At 44.5% G+C, this 17,799-nt stretch overlaps 1 protein-coding gene across 2 annotated transcripts in view; it reads right to left on the bottom strand.

The window, feature by feature from the left end:
* The window catches only part of NUDC (nuclear distribution C, dynein complex regulator), a 73,526-nt gene extending 56,440 nt beyond the window's left edge, over nt 1–17,086 (bottom strand). Inside the window, exon 1 of one of the 2 annotated variants that reach the window (XM_073616170.1) lies at nt 16,867–17,086. In XM_073616170.1, coding sequence (XP_073472271.1) covers nt 16,867–16,953 — 87 coding nt within the window. In that variant the 5' untranslated portion in view covers nt 16,954–17,086. The remainder of the gene's footprint in view (nt 1–16,866) is intronic. The other variant, XM_073616171.1, reaches the window with a different exon arrangement.
* Nucleotides 17,087–17,799: the final 713 nt, after the last annotated feature.

The raw sequence follows: 17,799 nt of genomic DNA, 5'->3' as shown, positions 1-17,799 counted from the left end.
GTATGACAAAATCCATGATCTAGAAACCACAGGGGCAAGAAGGCAAGTCATTAGCAATTCTTAAATGGGACTTAACCCATTTAAAGCCCAAGCCAGGAGATGGTAAGCAGTGGCAGCCCCATTTTGTTTCCTATTACAGGCTTATTAAATCAGGAGCTTTAGGCCCCTTTCACACAATCAGCCGCAAAGATTCCCCTGTCCGTTTTTCAGGCGGATCTGAGCGGGCCACCCGCTGACACCCTCCTACCATCCGATCCGACAAGATCAGCTGAAAACAGACGGATGGCGATACGTTTGCCATCTGTCCAGCGGATTGGATGAAAATGAACAGGCTCTCCGTTTTCATCCGATCTTCCCATAGAGAACAGCGGGGCTCTGACAGGTCCATCCCTGCACAGTGAGCAGAGACGGACCTGTCATCTGCCTGCTCAGCAGGGGATCAACGAAGTGATTCCCCGCTGAGCTAGTGGAGTCCACCCCGTGTGAAAGGGGCCTTAAAAGTGGTTGTAAACTCTTACATATACCCAGTGAAATGACTGGCCTCAGGTGATACAGGGATGAAACAATTTTCCTACATAATTTGTAGCTGTCTATCTGCAGTCTTCTCTTCCTCCATTCAAAGTACTTAATTTATAAGCTTGTCTGAGAGTTCAGAAAAAAGGGGTCGGAGAGCTGAGCTGCAGCACTCAGTGAAGAGAGTTCTGAGAACTCTCCCCACTTCACACAGGGCGCTCGCTCCTCCCCACCCCTTTCCTGGCCTGCTGGGCTGTGTGCTCGGATAAGGGTCTGGTATGCATTTTGGGGGTTACCCCCAATGCCATTTTTTCAGTGTGGGGGTTGCCCTCAAAATCCATACCAGACCAAAGGTCCTGGTATGCTCTTGGAGGGGGAACCCATGCCTTTTTTTTTACATTTGGCGTGGAGTTCCCCTTCAAGATCCTCAGAGCACAAGTCATATGCCAAAGTCAGGTCAGTTAAGATGGCGATCCGACTACAATTATAATCAATGGGCTGAAGTAGGATCAAAGTCAGACCAAAGTAGTGCAGGGAACATTTTCAAAGTCGGACCGACTTGTGTCGGACCAGTTAAGACATCTCTCATAGGGAAAATTCAAGTTAGACTTACCGGTAACTTGTTTTCCATGAGTCTTTCAGGACAGCACATGAGAGGCTCCACCCACTAGGAAACAGGAAACACAAACTCCACCACATTTTAAAAGGAGGCTCCTCTCCACAGCTCGTCAGTTGTAGTAGAGTACCTCCGGCCCAAGCTGGAACACATAAGCATAATACGGTTAATTCACAGCATATATATAATATATATATATATATATATATATATATATATATATATATATATATATATATATATATATACACACACACACACTTCCATATACGTATAAATATGTATATATAAACATGAAGGGCGGGTTGCTGCTGTCCTGAAAGACTCATGGAAAACAAGTTACCGGTAAGTCTAACTTGAATTTTCCCTTATCGTCTTTCAGGACAGCACATGAGAGGATAATCGAGACTTACCAACTAGGGAGGGACAACAGCCTGCAGGACCTTTCTGCCAAATGCCTGATCACCAGCCGACAGAAGATCCAATCTGTAGTGACGGACAAACGTAAGATAACTTGACCACGTAGCCGCCTTACAAATTTGGTCTGGGGTGGCACCAGCTTTTTCTGCCCATGTAGTGGCTAGAGCTCTGGTAGAATGTGCTCGTACTCCCTGAGGAGGAGACAACCCCGACTGGACATAAGCTTCTGAAATAGCCATTCTTAACCATCTGGCAATTGATCCCTTTGAAGCTTTCCTTCCTTTTCTGTTGCCGGAAAACAGAACAAATAAAGAGTCCGAAGACCTGAAGTCCCTTGTTTTCTCTAAGTAATGTAATAAGGTTCTTCTTACATCTAACTTATGAAATAATTCTTCCTTACTTCCTGAAGGATCTGAACAAAAAGTTGGCAGGATGATTTCCTGCGACCTATTATGGACTGATGCCACTTTTGGTAAAAACGCAGGATCTGTTCTAAGCACAATCCTGTCTGGGTAAATTGACATAAAGGGCTCCTTAACTGAAAGAGCCTGAAGTTCTCCAATTCTTCTCGCAGTCGTAACTGCAACTAAGAATATCGTCTTTAGAGTTAAATTCTTTAACGAGATTGACTGTAATGGTTCAAAAGGATCTTTTGTGAGTACTTGTAAAACCACTGTCAAGTCCCATTTTGGAAAGTGTCTATTGGGAACTGGTCTGGATCTAGTAAGTGACCTAAAGAACCTCGTGACCAACGGAACTGAGGAAATAGGTTGATCCAGGTATACTCCTAGGGCAGCCACTTGTACTTTAAGAGTGCTGATTGCCAGCCCCTTGTCCACCCCCTTCTGCAGAAATTCCAGAACCGACACAATATCTTCTAAATTTCGGTTTGCCGAGCGACACCAGGAGTTGTAGATTTTCCAAACCTTAGCGTAGATATCTCTAGTCACCTTCTTTCTACTAGCCAGTAAAGTAGATACTAGAGGCTCTGACAAACCCTTGTTTTTCAACAGCTGCTCCTCAGATACCAAGCAGTGAGACTTAGTCTTGCTATATCCGGATGATACACTGGACCTTGAAGTAGTAAGTCCTGTCTGAGGGGAAGCTGCCAGAAAGGTTTGACTGACATTAGTAGAATGGAGGAAAACCAGGCCCTTTTTGGCCAGTACGGGGTGATCAAGATTACCGACACCTTCTCCTTCTGTATCTTCCTCAATACTAAAGGAATTAGCTGAAAAGGGGGGAAGGCATAACCCAGCTGGAAATTCCAAGGATGTGCCAGGGCATCTATCCCTATCGATCCGTTGTCTCGGTGCAGGGAGAAGAACTGAGGGAGCTGAGCATTTTCTCTTGATGCGAATAGATCCACCTGCGGGCATCCCCACTTCTGGGTTATTAGAGTGAATATTTCTGGATTCAAACTCCACTCTGCCTCCTGAATCCTTTGTCTGCTCAAGAAATCTGCTACTCCATTTAGCGTGCCCTTGAGATGTACAGCTGACAGGGAAAGTAGATGACTCTCTGCCCATTCTAGGATCTCTGAAGATAGCAATAGAAGAGTCCCGCTCCTTGTGCCCCCTTGTTTGTTCAGGTATGCCACCGTGGTGGCGTTGTCTGACAATATCTGCACATGGGACGCCCGAAGGTTTGGAGAGAAGGCAACCAAGGCTAAAGCGACTGCCTTTAACTCCCTCCAATTTGATGACCTTCCTGCTTCCACTGGGGACCAAACTCCCTGAGCTATGTCTTGACCCCAGTGTGCTCCCCATCCCCAACTGCTGGCGTCTGTCGTTATCCTTCTCTCTGTTGGGAAGGACCAGAGTAAACCCCTTGACAGCACTGCCTGATTTCTCCACCACCAAAGGGTCCTTTTTACCCTGGTGGGAAGCCTTACCTTTGAGTCTAAAGCTTCTGGACTGTGATCCCAGATCTTTAAGAGAAAACTCTGAAGGGGTCTGAAATGGAGTCTGGCCCATTGAATGGCCGGCATGGTTGAGGACAAGGTTCCTAGTACTGACATAATCCTTCTGACTGATACCTCCAGGTTCGTCTGAAGGCTGGATACTGCCTGCAATACCTTCACTTTCTTCTCTTCTGGAAGAAAAAACTTTTGATCCACTGAGTCTATCAGATACCCCAGAAATTGGACTCTTTGTGCTGGATTGAAATTTGATTTTTGGATGTTTATAATCCAACCTAAGGCCTCCAGATGACTGCGAGCCTTGATCAGATCCTCCTGTAACCCTTCCCTGGAAGGGGCAAAGAAAAGGAGGTTGTCCAGGTAAGGGATAACTGCAATCCCCTGTAGCCGGAGGGGAGCTAGGGCTTCCGCCATAATTTTGGTAAATATTCGAGGGGCGGAAGATAGACCAAACGGGAGGGCCCTGAATTGAAGGTGCAAAACCTCCCTCCCCATATTTACTGCCAGCCTCAGATATCTCTGGGACTGAACAGCTATAGGTACATGCAGGTACGCATCCCTTAAGTCGATTGATGCCATAAAGCATCCTCTGACTAAGAGATTTCTTACCGAAAAGATGGAGTCCATGCGGAATCGCCTGTATTGGACTGACCTGTTTAGCGGTTTTAAATTGAGGATGAGCCGAAAGCTTCCTGATGGTTTCTTTATCAGAAAAATATGGGAGTAGAACCCTTGGCAAACTTCCTCCGGAGGCACCTGAACCACAACCCCCTGTTTTATCAGATCCCCTAACAGGTTCTTCATGGCTAGGGCTTTTGTTGTGTCTTTTGGCAAATTTGTTACGCAGTAACCTCTCTGGAGGAAGGTTCAACAGCTCTATCCTGTAACCCTGGGCTATTGAATCCAAAACAAACGGGTTTTTTGTTATGTTTGCCCAGAGAGGAAGGAATTCTTGAAGCCTTCCTCCCACAGGCACCACCAAGTCATTGTGTCTTATTGGCCTGCGTAGGAGGATTGAAAAGGACATTCCCTTTGCCTTTTCCTCTCTGCGCCGCCCAACTCCTTTTTTCTTGGGGCCTGTTACTCCTTTCCTGATTTTTTTGAGGTCGAAAAAACCGCCTAACTGGCTGCTTTTTCTTTTTAACCGGAAAGGACTTCTTTTTATCAGCTGTTCTATCCAAAATAGATTCTAGATCAGGACCAAAAAAGCTGATCTCCCAAAAATGGCACTCCGCATAACTTATTTTTGGAAGCTGCGTCCCCAGGCCATGTCTTTAACCACAACGCTCTCCTGGCTGCAATGGTCAGGGCCCCTGACCTAGCTGACATTCTTATAGAATCTGCAGAGGCGTCAGAAATATATGCTACAGCTGCTATAAGGGTTGGGAAGGAATCTAGAATCTCCTGTTTGGGTGAATCAGCTATAATATGTGCTTTTAGCTGATTCAGCCAGAACTCCATGTTTCTGGAGACACAGGTCATAGCCATAGCAGGCTTGAGATTCCCTACAATGGACTGCCAGGCTTTTTTAAGCTGTTGGTCCGCCTTCTTATCCATAGGATCCTTCAAAGTACCCATGTCCTCGAATGCCAGATCTGTTGATCTAGATACCTGGGAAAAAGCTGCATCCAACTTCGGGACTTTATTCCAAAGTGACTCAGGATTATCATTAAATGGAAAACGCCTCTTGTGAGCTCTTGGGAAAAAGGGTTTTCTCTCTGGGTCAGCCCATTCTTTTTTAATGGTCTCCGAGATTACCGAATGTACAGGGAAAGTGCGACCTGATGCTTCACCAAGCCCTTCATACATTCTATCGTGCAGCGATAATTCTCTTTTTTCTTCCTCCATTCCCAATGTTGCATAAATTGCTTTCAACAGACTGTCTACTTGTTCCAAGGACAGTTTGTATCTAGAAGGTGCATCTGCCTCTTCCTCATCCTCCTCCTCCTCTTCTCCAGAGTATGAGGGGGAATACCCCTTTTGGGTAGTTGGGCCAGCCTCAGCCTCTACCGTTGGGGTTAAGTGTGAGTCCTGAGAGGGGTCTGAGGTAGTTGCCTGACTTAATGCTGGTGTTACAAGAGAAGAGCGAAAAGCCTGTATAGTAGCATCTAGCTCTTTCTTAACTGATGCGATTATGTCGCTGCACGCAGAAGAAGCCTCTTCCTTGACTAAGGAGTCAATGCAAATTTGGCATAAAGTCTTCTTCCAACCCTCCAGTAACTTTGCTTTACATGAGGGGCATCTCTTTTTAATGGCTGGTTCAGAGCTCTTAGCCTGCCAGAAAAAAATGACAAAAGAGAAAAAACACCAGCATTCATTAAGCCAAAGCTTCCTCCTAACGGACTCACCACAGGTGCACAGGAGGAACAACAGTTAACCCCATGTGCCCAGACAGGCCCCAGCCACCAAGGGGGAAAAAAACATTTGTGAGAGGGGCACCAAAGTAACCAGGATATTCACTATAGCCTCTTACCTGGGCCTTGCTGGTGCCTGTGCCTGTCCCACATGCAGCTGCCACAGAATCCATAGTGGTGCTGCACCGATCGGTGGCTCTTACGAACGTCGGTTCCGGAGTCAAAAAACGCCGTTGCGCCCGACCGGAACCGGAATATAGGCACCAGGACCGCTCCTCCCTTCTTCCTCTGCGCCACTTCCGATCGGAAATGATGCGCCCGTTCCTAGCGCCTTCCCCTCGTCGGATACCTCACTTCCGACCGGTCGAGTCTGTACTCTTCCAAGATGGCGGCGGCCAGTAACGCCGACACGCGGTTTCAAAAAAGCCCGCGAACGGCTGCCGCCGCCTAAGGAGCGGCTCCAAGAACGGTCCAGCTCATCATGAGCAAAGAAAGAGAAAAAAGGAGCCCACTTACCAGCAACCCTGTGGCGCGGTGTGGGAGGATCGGACTCTCTGGAGGAAAAAGATAGGTATGGTGGGGTAGGCAGCCTGGCCTCTCAGGATAGCACCATAAGAGACCCTGGCCCCTACTAGGTGTTCCCTTGCCGGAGGAAACACAAAAACTGACGAGCTGTGGAGAGGAGCCTCCTTTTAAAATGTGGTGGAGTTTGTGTTTCCTGTTTCCTAGTGGGTGGAGCCTCTCTCTCATGTGCTGTCCTGAAAGACGATAAGGGAAAACACTGATAAGGGTTAGGGCTTTTTCATTTTGGATACGCTATCCAAAATGAAAGAAAAAAAAAAAATGTACCTTTTAGTTCTACTTTTAAAAGGTATCCAAGAACACATTGTAAAATTATATATTCAATCTTTTCTAGCCTACATCTATCAAATCTAATCTATCTTGTCATGCAGGGGTGCTCAACATTTTGAAGAGCAAGGGCTACTTAAGTGATTTGGTAACAAGTTGTGGACCTTAATAAACCATGGGGTTTTACAGCCCCCCCAACCACACATATAAATGAGCCCCTACTGTCCTGAGCCCCCTAAAAGCCTGCTTTTGTACTAATGTGCTGCGGTTTACCCACATTGTGGGTTCAAGGCTGTGCACCTGTGGCTTTGCTGCACTGAGCCATAGACTTCTATTATAACTTGCAGGTGCAGTGCACTTTCTGAAAGCACACCAAAACTCCTACATTCAGGAGCTTTGGTGCACTTTCAGAAAGTGCGCTGAAACCGCAGGTAATAGAAATCTATGGCTCAGTGCAGGTAGACCACAGGTGCATTGCACTGCACCTGCAGATCAGTTTGAAAACAGCCTAGTAACCATTGCAGAATAGATATGCCCATTGCTATATACACTCACCGGCCACTTTATTATTAGGTACACCTTGCTAGTATCGGGTTGGACCCACTTTTGCCTTCAGAACTGCCTCAATTCTTCATGGCATGGATTTAACAAGAGATTTTGGTCCATATTGACATGATAGCATCACGCAGTTGCTGCAGATTTGTCGGCTGCACATCCATGATGTGAATCTCCCGTTCCACCACATCCCAAAGGTGATCTATTGGATTGAGATCTGGTGACTATGGAGGCCATTTGAGTACAGTGACCTCATCGTTATGTTCAAGAAACCAGTGGTGAGATGATTTGAGCTTTGTGACATGGTGCATTATCCTGCTGGAAGGAACCATCAGAAGATGGGTACACTGTAGTCATAAAGGGATGGACATGGTCAGCAACAATACTCAGGTAGGCTGTGAGACGTAAACAATGCTCAGTTGGTACTGAGGGGCCCAAAATGTGCCAAGAAAATATCCCCCCACACCATTACACCACCAGTCTGAACCATTGATACAAGGCAGGATGGATCCATGCTTTTATGTTGTTTATGCCAAATTCTGACCCCACCATCTGAATGTCCCTGCTGAAATTGAGACTAAGGCTGCAACTAATGATTATTTTCATAATCGATTAGTTGGCCGATTGTTTCGATTAATTGGTTAATAACATAAAAAAATAAAAGTGTGGTGTATAATTTAGTTAATATGTAAAGTTTTTAAAAAAAAAAAAGGCAATTTATTCTTAAACATCTCTATGCGGTGGTAAATATAAATAACCAACCATATGGTTAGGGAGCAAAATCTCTAATCCACTCTGAGAATAACAGACAGAAAACATATACTGTATATACTATTAGAGAGTAAATCTGGTAAATATCAGACTCAGAGATCACATTTTTGTATTAAAAAAACAAAGTCTTCCTTCAAAAAAAAAAAAAAAAAAAAAAAAAAAAAATGTAATTTAAAGAACGTTAGTTTTCGATTTTCTAATCGTTAGTGGGGTCAAATTGACGTTCATTTTTAACCACAGTGAAAATTTGGAAATAATAGAAAACTTCTTGGTCAAAAGAATTTTCAGACAGTGTATGTGATTTTCGTTCAGAGATTACATTCATTTTAAACAGAAATGTTAAAAGCAAGTGAAAATTTCAAACAACATTCTTTCATTCAGCGAATGTATAAAGATTTTTCGTCTGAATATTCTTGTCTGAAAATTGATCCGTGTGGCCAGCATAAGGCTCGGTACACACCTATGCAGTTTGCTTGTGATCTGTTTCTGCAGTGCTTTTTGATTTTTGCACATGTGATTTTTCTGCAATTTGCGTTTTTGCATTTTTTTGGCCAATTTGTTGTTGGGCAGATTAACCACTTGAGCCCCGGACCATTATGCTGCCTAAGGACCAGAGGTCTTTTTCCAATTTGGCACTGCGTCGCTTTAACTGCTAATTGCGCGGTTATGCAATGCTGTACCCAAACGAAATTTGCGTCCTTTTCTTCCCACAAATAGAGCTTTCTTTTGATGGTATTTGATCACTTCTGCAGTTTTTATTTTTTGCGCTATAAACGGAAAAAGACCGAAAATTTTGAAAAAAAATGATATTTTCTACTTTTTGTTATAAAAAAAATCCAATAAACTCAATTTTAGTCATACATTTAGGCCAAAATGTATTCGGCCACATGTCTTTGGTAAAAAAAATGTCAATAAGCGTATATTTATTGGTTTGCGCAAAAGTTATAGCGTCTACAAACTAGGGTACATTTTCTGGAATTTACACAGCTTTTAGTTTATGACTGCCTATGTCATTTCTTGAGGTGCTAAAATGGCAGGGCAGTACAAAACCCCCCCAAATGACCCCATTTTGGAAAGTAGACACCCCAAGGAAATTGCTGATAGGCATGTTGAACCCATTGAATATTTATTTTTTTTGTCCCAAGTGATTGAATAATGACAAAAAAAAAAAAAAAAAAAAATATTTACAAAAAGTTGTCACTAAATGATATATTGCTCACACAGGCCATGGGCCTATGTGGAATTGCACCCCAAAATATATTCAGCTACTTCTCCTGAGTACGGGGATACCACATGTGTGGGACTTTTTGGGAGCCTAGCCGCGTATGGGACCCCGAAAACCAATCACCGCCTTCAGGATTTCTAAGGGTGTAACTTTTTGATTTCACTCTTCACTGCCTATCACAGTTTCGGAGGCCATGGAATGCCCAGGTGGCACAACCCCCCCCCAAATGACCCCATTTTGGAAAGTAGACACCCCAAGCTATTTGCTGAGAGGCATATTGAGTCCATGGAATATTTTATATTTTGACACAAGTTGCGGGAAAGTGACACTTTTTTTTTTTTTTTTTTTTTTTTTGCACAAAGTTGTCACTAAATGATATATTGCTCACACAGGCCATGGGCCTATGTGGAATTGCACCCCAAAATACATTTAGCTGCTTCTCCTGAGTATGGGGATACCACATGTGTGGGACTTTTTGGGAGCCTAGCCGCGTACGGGGCCCCGAAAACCAATCACCGCCTTCAGCGTTTTTAAGGGCGTGAATTTTTGATTTTACTCTTCACTGCCTAACACCGTTTCGGAGGCCATGGAATGCCCAGGTGGCACAAACCCCCCCCAAATGACCCCATTTTGGAAAGTAGACACCCCAAGCTATTTGCTGAGAGGCATGGTGAGTATTTTGCAGCTCTCATTTGTTTTTGAAAATGAAGAAAGACAAGAAAAAACTTTTTTTTTTTTTCTTTTTTCAAATTTCAAAACTTTGTGACAAAAAGTGAGGTCTGCAAAATACTCACTATACCTCTCAGCAAATAGCTTGGGGTGTCTACTTTCCAAAATGGGGTCATTTGGGGGGGTTTTGTGCCACCTGGGCATTCCATGGCCTCCGAAACTGTGATAGGCAGTGAAGAGTGAAATCAAAAATTCACGCCCCTTAGAAAGCCTGAAGGCGGTGCTTGGTTTTCGGGGTCCCGTACACGGCTAGGCTCCCAAAAAGTCTCACACATGTGGTATCCCCGTACTCAGGAGAAGCAGCAGAATGTATTTTGGGGTGTAATTTCACAAATCCCCATGGCATGTTTGAGCAATATATCATTTAGTGACAACTTTGTGCAAAAAAAAAAAAAAAAAAAAAAAAAATTTGTCTCTTTCCCGCAACTTGTGTCGCAATATAAAATATTCCATGGACTCGACATGCCTCTCAGCAAATAGCTTGGGGTGTCTACTTTCCAAAATGGGGTCATTTGGGGGGGTTTTGAACTGTCCTGGCATTTTATGCACAACATTTAGAAGCTTATGTCACACATCACCCACTCTTCTAACCACTTGAAGACAAAGCCCTTTCTGACACTTATTTTTTACATGAAAAAGTTTTTTTTTTTTTGCAAGAAAATTACTTTGAACCCCCAAACATTATATATTTTTTTAAAGCAAATGCCCTACAGATTAAAATGGTGGGTGTTTCATTTTTTTTTTTCACACAGTATTTGCGCAGCGATTTTTCAAACGCATTTTTTGGGGAAAAAACACACTTTTTTAAATTTTAATGCACTAAAACACACTATATTGCCCAAATGTTTGATGAAATAAAAAAGATGATCTTAGACCGAGTACATGGATACCAAACATGACATGCTTTACAATTGCGCACAAACGTGCAGTGGCAACAAAATAAATACATTTTTAAAAGCCTTTAAAAGCCTTTACAGGTTACCACTTTAGATCTACAGAGGAGGTCTACTGCAAAAATTACTGCCCTCGATCTGACCTTCGCGGCGATACCTCACATGCATGGTGCAATTGCTGTTTACGTTTGACGACAGACCGCCGCTTGCGTTCGCCTTAGCGCAAGAGCAGGGGGCGACAGGGGTGCTTTTTTTTTTTTTCTTTATTATTTTTTTGCTTTTTTATCTTATTTTTAAACTGTTCCTTTCATTTTTTTTTTTTTTTAAATCATTTTTATTGTTATCTCGGGGAATGTAAATATCCCCTATGATAGCAATAGGTAGTGACAGGTACTCTTTTTTGAAAAAATTGGGGTCTATTAGACCCTAGATCTCTCCTCTGCCCTCAAAGCATCTGACCACACCAAGATCGGTGTGATAAAATGCTTCCCCAATTTCCCAATGGCGCTATTTACATCCGGCGAAATCTAAGTCATAAAATGCTCGTAGCTTCCGGTTTCTTAGGCCATAGAGATGTTTGGAGCCACTCTTGTCTCTGATCAGCTCTATGGTCAGCTGGCTGAATCACCGGCTGCATTCTCAGGTTCCCTGTTGAGACAGGAGAGCCAGAGAAAAACACGGAAGACGGTGGGGGGGGGGGGGCATTCCCTCCCACGGCTTGTAAAGGCAGTCTAGAGGCTAATTAGCCGCTAGGATTGCTTTTACATGAAAGCCGACCGCTGGCTGAAAAGAATGATACCAAGATGATACCTAAACCTGCAGGCATCATTCTGGTATAACCACTCAAAGTTGTGAATGGCGTACCTGAAGACAAAAAAATGGTTAACAATAAAGCACAGTAAACAATAAAGTATAAATAATTACATACCTGAAAAACAAACATGATAAAACATAATAACAATAACAATAACAATAACAATAACAATAAAACACTGCAGAATAGAATACAGTAAAAAAAGAGAGAGAACAATAAAACGACAACTATTTTTTTTATTTTATATATATATTTTTTTTTTTTACACTTTTTTTGTAACTAACTTTTATAACTGTAACCGGTTCCAGGTTCGGGTCTCTCAAAATGCGATGGCATCTTGGGAGACCCTGTGAAAGTGTGCCTAGTCTGTGCAATGCTGTACCCTACGCTAATACTCAACTAGTGTATGGTAGCGTTCAAAACATTCACCAATGCAAAGACCAGGATTGTCAGGACAGAAGGGACAATAATAGCGGGTGTCACGCCTATATCCGCGTTTGCTGCAGACACAACATCTTTTTTGGGGGGGTTCGTTGGGTAGGGGTACTCGGGAGCACATAAAAATGCCTCTCATGCAGCCGACTGCATTTCGTTGGGGGATGTGAATGGGGGAAGTACGGGCGCTGCAGAAGTGGTGGGTTCCCAATTAGGATTGGCGAATGCAGCAGGAAGGGCACTATGGGCACGACGGGCCTGTGTTTGTCTTTTTGGTGGCAGCGGGACACTACTTGTGCTTGTCACCTCACCAGCTTGAACTGCACTTATGGGACTCGCCACGTCACCAAGTGTTACTGCAGTGCTGGTTTGACTATGACCGGGGTGTACTAGGCCGCTGGTGCTTGCCAGTTCAATAAAAAGCTTCCAAAAAAACTGTTAGCGATCGCAGGGATCAGGCCTGACTCTGCGAACGCTGCAGTTATGCGTTTAGTGTTTTGTAAGTGACAGTGATCGATCGATACTGCACTTGGGTGGGCTGGACTGGGCCGGGCGGAGGGGCAAAACGCAGGTGCTAGCAGGTATCTGGGTTGATCCCGCTAACACTGCGTTTTTGGGAACCCTAAACTGCTGGGGACGCTAGTATAGATCTGATCTGATCGGATCAGATATTGATCCGTTCAGATACTATACCACTAAAGGAGGCGTATGCTGCGTGCGTGGGTGTTAGCGGTACTGGCGCTAACCTGACGCTGCCTGGGGCCGGTGCTTGCTAGTTCACCAAAATGCTACCAAAAAAACTGTTAGCGATCGCAGGGATCAGGCCTGACTCTGCGAACGCTGCAGTTATGCGTTTAGTGCCTTGTAAGTGTCAGTGATCGATCGATACTGCACTTGGGTGGGCTGGGCGGAGGGGCAAAACGCAGGTGCTAGCAGGTATCTGGGCTGATCCCGCTAACACTGCGTTTTTGGGAACCCTAAACTGCTGGGGACGCTAGTATAGATCTGATCGGATCAGATATTGATCCGATCAGATACTATACCACTAAGGGAGGTGTACGGTGCGTGCGTGGGTGTTAGCGGTACTGGCGCTAACCTGACGCTGCCTGGTGCTTGCTTGCCAGTTCACCAAAATGCTACCAAAAAAACTGTTAGCGATCGCAGGGATCAGGCCTGACTCTGCGAACGCTGCAGTTATGCGTTTAGTGTTTTGTAAGTGACAGTGATCGATCGATACTGCACTTGGGTGGGCTGGGCGGAGGGGCAAAACGCAGGTGCTAGCGGGTATCTGGGCTGATCCCGCTAACACTGTGTTTTTGGGAACCCTAAACTGCTGGGGACGCTAGTATAGATCTGATCAGATCAGATATTGATCCGATCAGATACTATACCACTAAGGGAGGCGCATGCTGCGTGCGTGGGTGTTAGCGGTACTGGCGCTAATCTGACGCTGCCTGGGGCGACGCATATCACCGCCGGGCGATCAGGGGGCTAAACCTTTATTAGGTAATAAACGGCGGGTGCCCTGACACTATAAAAAATAAACAAACTAACCAGCGTCACCCGTAACGGTTATACGGTGATCAGTGGTGAAAGGGTTAACTAGGGGGCAATCAAGGGGTTAAAACATTTATTAGGTAGTATATGGGGGTCCCTGTCACTATAAAACGCTGACGGCGAACCTAAATATTTACCTCACTAACTAGCGTCACCAGCGACACTAATACAGCGATCAGAAAAATGATCGCTTAGCAACACTGGTGACGGGGGGTGATCAAGGGGTTAAAACTTTATTAGGGGGGGTTAGGGGGGTACCCTAGACCTAAAGGGGGGTAATACTAACTGTCCCAACACTGTAACTGTCACAAACTGACACTATGCAGTAATCAGAAAAAAAAAAAAACCTGCTGGTGTCAGTTTGTGACAGGGGGGGGGGGTGATTGGGGGGGGATCGGGGGGCGATCGGGGGGGGGATCGGGGTGTTTTGTATGCCTGGCATGTTCTACTGTGTGTGTAGTGTGTTGTGCACTCACATTGATGTCTTCTCCCCTCGGCGCTGGAACGGAAAATACCGAGCCGAGGGGAGATGACATCATTTCCTTTGCTGCTGTTTAGCATACAGCAGCAAAGGAGTGTTCCCATTGGCCGGCGGCGATCGCGAGGGGGGGGCCACGAACGGATGGCCTCCCCCTCATCTCGGATCGCCGGGGAACAGAACGGGACCGCTTCGGGCACCGGGGGGGGGTCCGATCGGACCCCCCACCCGCGAGAGGCAAATCACGTACATGTACGTGATTTTGCCTGCCCGTGCCGCCTTGCCGACGTAAATCGGCGTTAGGCGGTCCTTAAGTGGTTAAAAAACACAAATTGCTGCAAAAACGCATTACATGCTTTTCTGCAGCTTCTCCATTGAAGTGTATTGAACCAAAAAAGCACAGTTTTGCGTTAAAAAAAGTCCCTGACCCTTTCCAAATACGCAGTGGCTAAAAAAAAGCATAGATGTGAACGTGTCCCATAGGAAACCATGTAAATGAACTGTAGTGCGTTTCTGCAAAAAGCACCAAAAAACACAGATGTGAACCAGGTCTAAGACGTTTAGTAACATGATGGGGTTAAAAAAATAAAACGAGCCCTTTATAGTACAAAAAAAGCAGATAATCACTACTGTAAGGGGTTAATTTTATTACTGTAGAACTGTGAAAGTAATATTTACAGTAGCAATTATTTACTCTTTTTGTACTATAAAGGACTAATTTTAGTTTTTTTTTAACCCCATTATGTTACTTGCCGATTAATCGATAATGAAAATAGTAATCGATTATTTTCATAATCGATTAGTTGCCGATTAATTGATTAGTTGTTTCAGCCCTAATTGAGACTCATCAGACCAGGCAAGGTGTTTCCAATCTTCTAAAAATCCCAGTAGATCAGCAATTTTTGAAACACTCAGACCAGCCGTCAGGCACCAACAACCATGCCATGTTCAAAGCAAATCCCCTTTTTTCCGCCATTCTAATGTTTGGTTTGAACTTCTGCAAGCTGTCTTTACCACGTCTAGATGCCTAAACGCATTGAGTGGCTGCCATGTAATTGGCTGATTAGCAATTTGAGTTACCATGCAATTGAACAGCTATACCTAATAAAGTGGCTGGTGAGAGCGAGTGTGTGTGTGTAATTAATATATATATATATATATATATATATATATATATATATATATATACACACACACACACACACAAACAGTCATTTTCATAAAATGACCTCTTAAGTGTTACTAAACCCCCAACAGTAAAATTAGTCTGTATATGCAGCATAGCGTGATTGTTATACTCACTGTGGAAGTTATGAGGTTAATCCTCTGCACTGTGTAAAAAGGCTGTTTTATCCTGTATACTCAGATCCTTCCCCTCCTGCACGGTCTTATCTGGGATAGGCCAGCTAACATAGGCAGGGTACCCGACCTGCACATGTTCAGTTGTGTCTTTTATGCTGTAGAAAATATTTCCTTGTTGAGATGAACTAGCCAGGTCACATGATGTTGACATCACACATATGGGCGTGTATACATGCTGCAGTGGAAATCTCCTCCTACCTGAACTCTCAGCACTGGAGAAACTGCAGTTTATCACTGACAGTGGTGATACAGATGAGCTCCAAAAGGTATATCTAGTGGCAATATTTTAATGTACAAAATAAGATTTATAAGCTGTGGGGGGCGGATTAACTATTTTCATATTACTAGGTTTAGTAACACTTTAATGAGCCTTCACTTTGTGATCTCCAGGAATCGTCCTTTCTGCAGAAATCACTGGGCGCCTGATGTAGAAATGTTACTGTCCCAGCACTATAAAGGGAGCATTGGCTTATACGGTTATGCTCCATCCACAGCTGCATGCTTCCTTCGCTGGCTCTAGACACAACACTGATGCTCTAGGATGGCGGGTCAGCAACCTGCAATCTGGGCTTGCAGCCCCACCATCCCAGAGCAGGTCGTGGGCAACCCCCGTTATAGTTTGTAAACCCTTTGTGAAAATCCCCATATATTTACTTTAAATACTGTGACTCATATTCACCATGTCCTGCGTGTAGGCACTGCTGTGTCACACATTTCACAGAGTCTGCCTTCTGCTCTACAGAGATGCTGAGGAGGAGTTTCGGTAGCAAAGTACCATGGGATATGTAGTCCTTAGACCTTGAAAGTAAACATCAGGAGGAGAAGCCGCAAACCATGCAGGAAGTCATGGTGAGATGGCCAGCAGGCAGGCAAAACTCACAACATTAAGGCCCCATTCACACTTTGTGTAGTGGGAAGAAGCTTATCCTCTTACGATTTTTTTTTTTTTGGGGGGGGGTCCCATTTACACGTGACACACTCGGGGCAGCCCATTCATTTGAACAACCTGCCCTTTGTGTGTTTGTCACACAAAAAGGAGCTGCTGCATCTTTTTGCCTAACTTTTTCACACAGCAAAATTGCACCACATTTGAGGTACCATTAAGAAGAAATGGCACCCAAACGGGTGTCTCATCACGATTTTCGAAACACAGGCAGAATTCTACCTGTGATTCCAAATCGCTACATGTGAATGGGGCCTAAAGGAGATTTTCCAAGTTTATATTGGATGGTTAAAAAAAAAAAAAAAAAGTTAATATATATATTGTATTGCAATGCTGTGACCATGGCTCTCTTTACATCAATGAGTGTATTGAGATCTATGAAGTAGGGGTTTGCTAATGAGAGAGGAGTGCGGAGTATAGACAGCGCTCACCTCCTGCACGCCGCCCTCGTGCTGCTGAGCCATAGCCAGTAACATCGAGTCAAAGCGCTCGTCATCTGCACACCCGCTCGCCGCCATCCTGCTCAGTCTAACACACGCTGCACAGCTTCCGCGAAGCCCCCAATACGCCCCTCCTACCACCAGTCTAGCCAATCGTTGCAATCACTCTACTACGCTACAGCCGTTGCTACAGTTACCCAACGGCGCTCTAGAAGCGCGACCGGAAGTGTCGTTTCTAATACTCTATGGTCCGAAGTAAAAGACGATTGGCTAACGACTAACGCTGCAAGAAGTGGTTTTCAGCCAATCATCAGAATAGTCTAGAATGTTCTTAGTTTGTCTCCTGTTTAGCTCCGTATAGCGACAAATGAGGGGACCTCACCACTACGACTTCCTAGCTCTACCTATCTCCCCTCACTTCCAATCAACTGCAACAGAAAAAAAAACGGCCACGCCTTCTCCTCAGTAAGATGGCGGAAGGTCCAGTGACTATGGAGTTGGCTTCCGCAAGCAAGATGTCGGGCGGTGTTTCGTCAGATTAGGCGACCCGTCAGACTTTTTAACGGAAGTGATGTTCCGTCGCCGCCATCTTGCTACACCCCGCACTCCTCCATAGTAAGAATACACTAAGAAGGGGGTAAGCGGACATATTGTTACACTCTCCGGAATTTTGCACTGTACACTTATCTTTAACAGTAAACTGAGGTTATATAGTAAAATACAGTACTTAGAACTCCGTGTGACTGGTTAGATGTTGAATTTTCAAAGAAGCGGCAAGCCTGCTTATCTCACAGGTTTGTTAATCTGACAGAAGTTCGCTGCTTTTAAAATTCAATATCTAAACAGTCATACGGAGTTCTAAGTACTGTATTTCACTATATAGCCTCAGTTTACTGTTAAAAAATAGTGTAGAATGCAAAACTC

Source organism: Aquarana catesbeiana, linkage group LG02, assembly GCF_042186555.1.
Source record: "Aquarana catesbeiana isolate 2022-GZ linkage group LG02, ASM4218655v1, whole genome shotgun sequence".
Taxonomy (NCBI): domain Eukaryota; kingdom Metazoa; phylum Chordata; class Amphibia; order Anura; family Ranidae; genus Aquarana; species Aquarana catesbeiana.
This window is presented reverse-complemented; position numbering and strand designations above follow the sequence as displayed.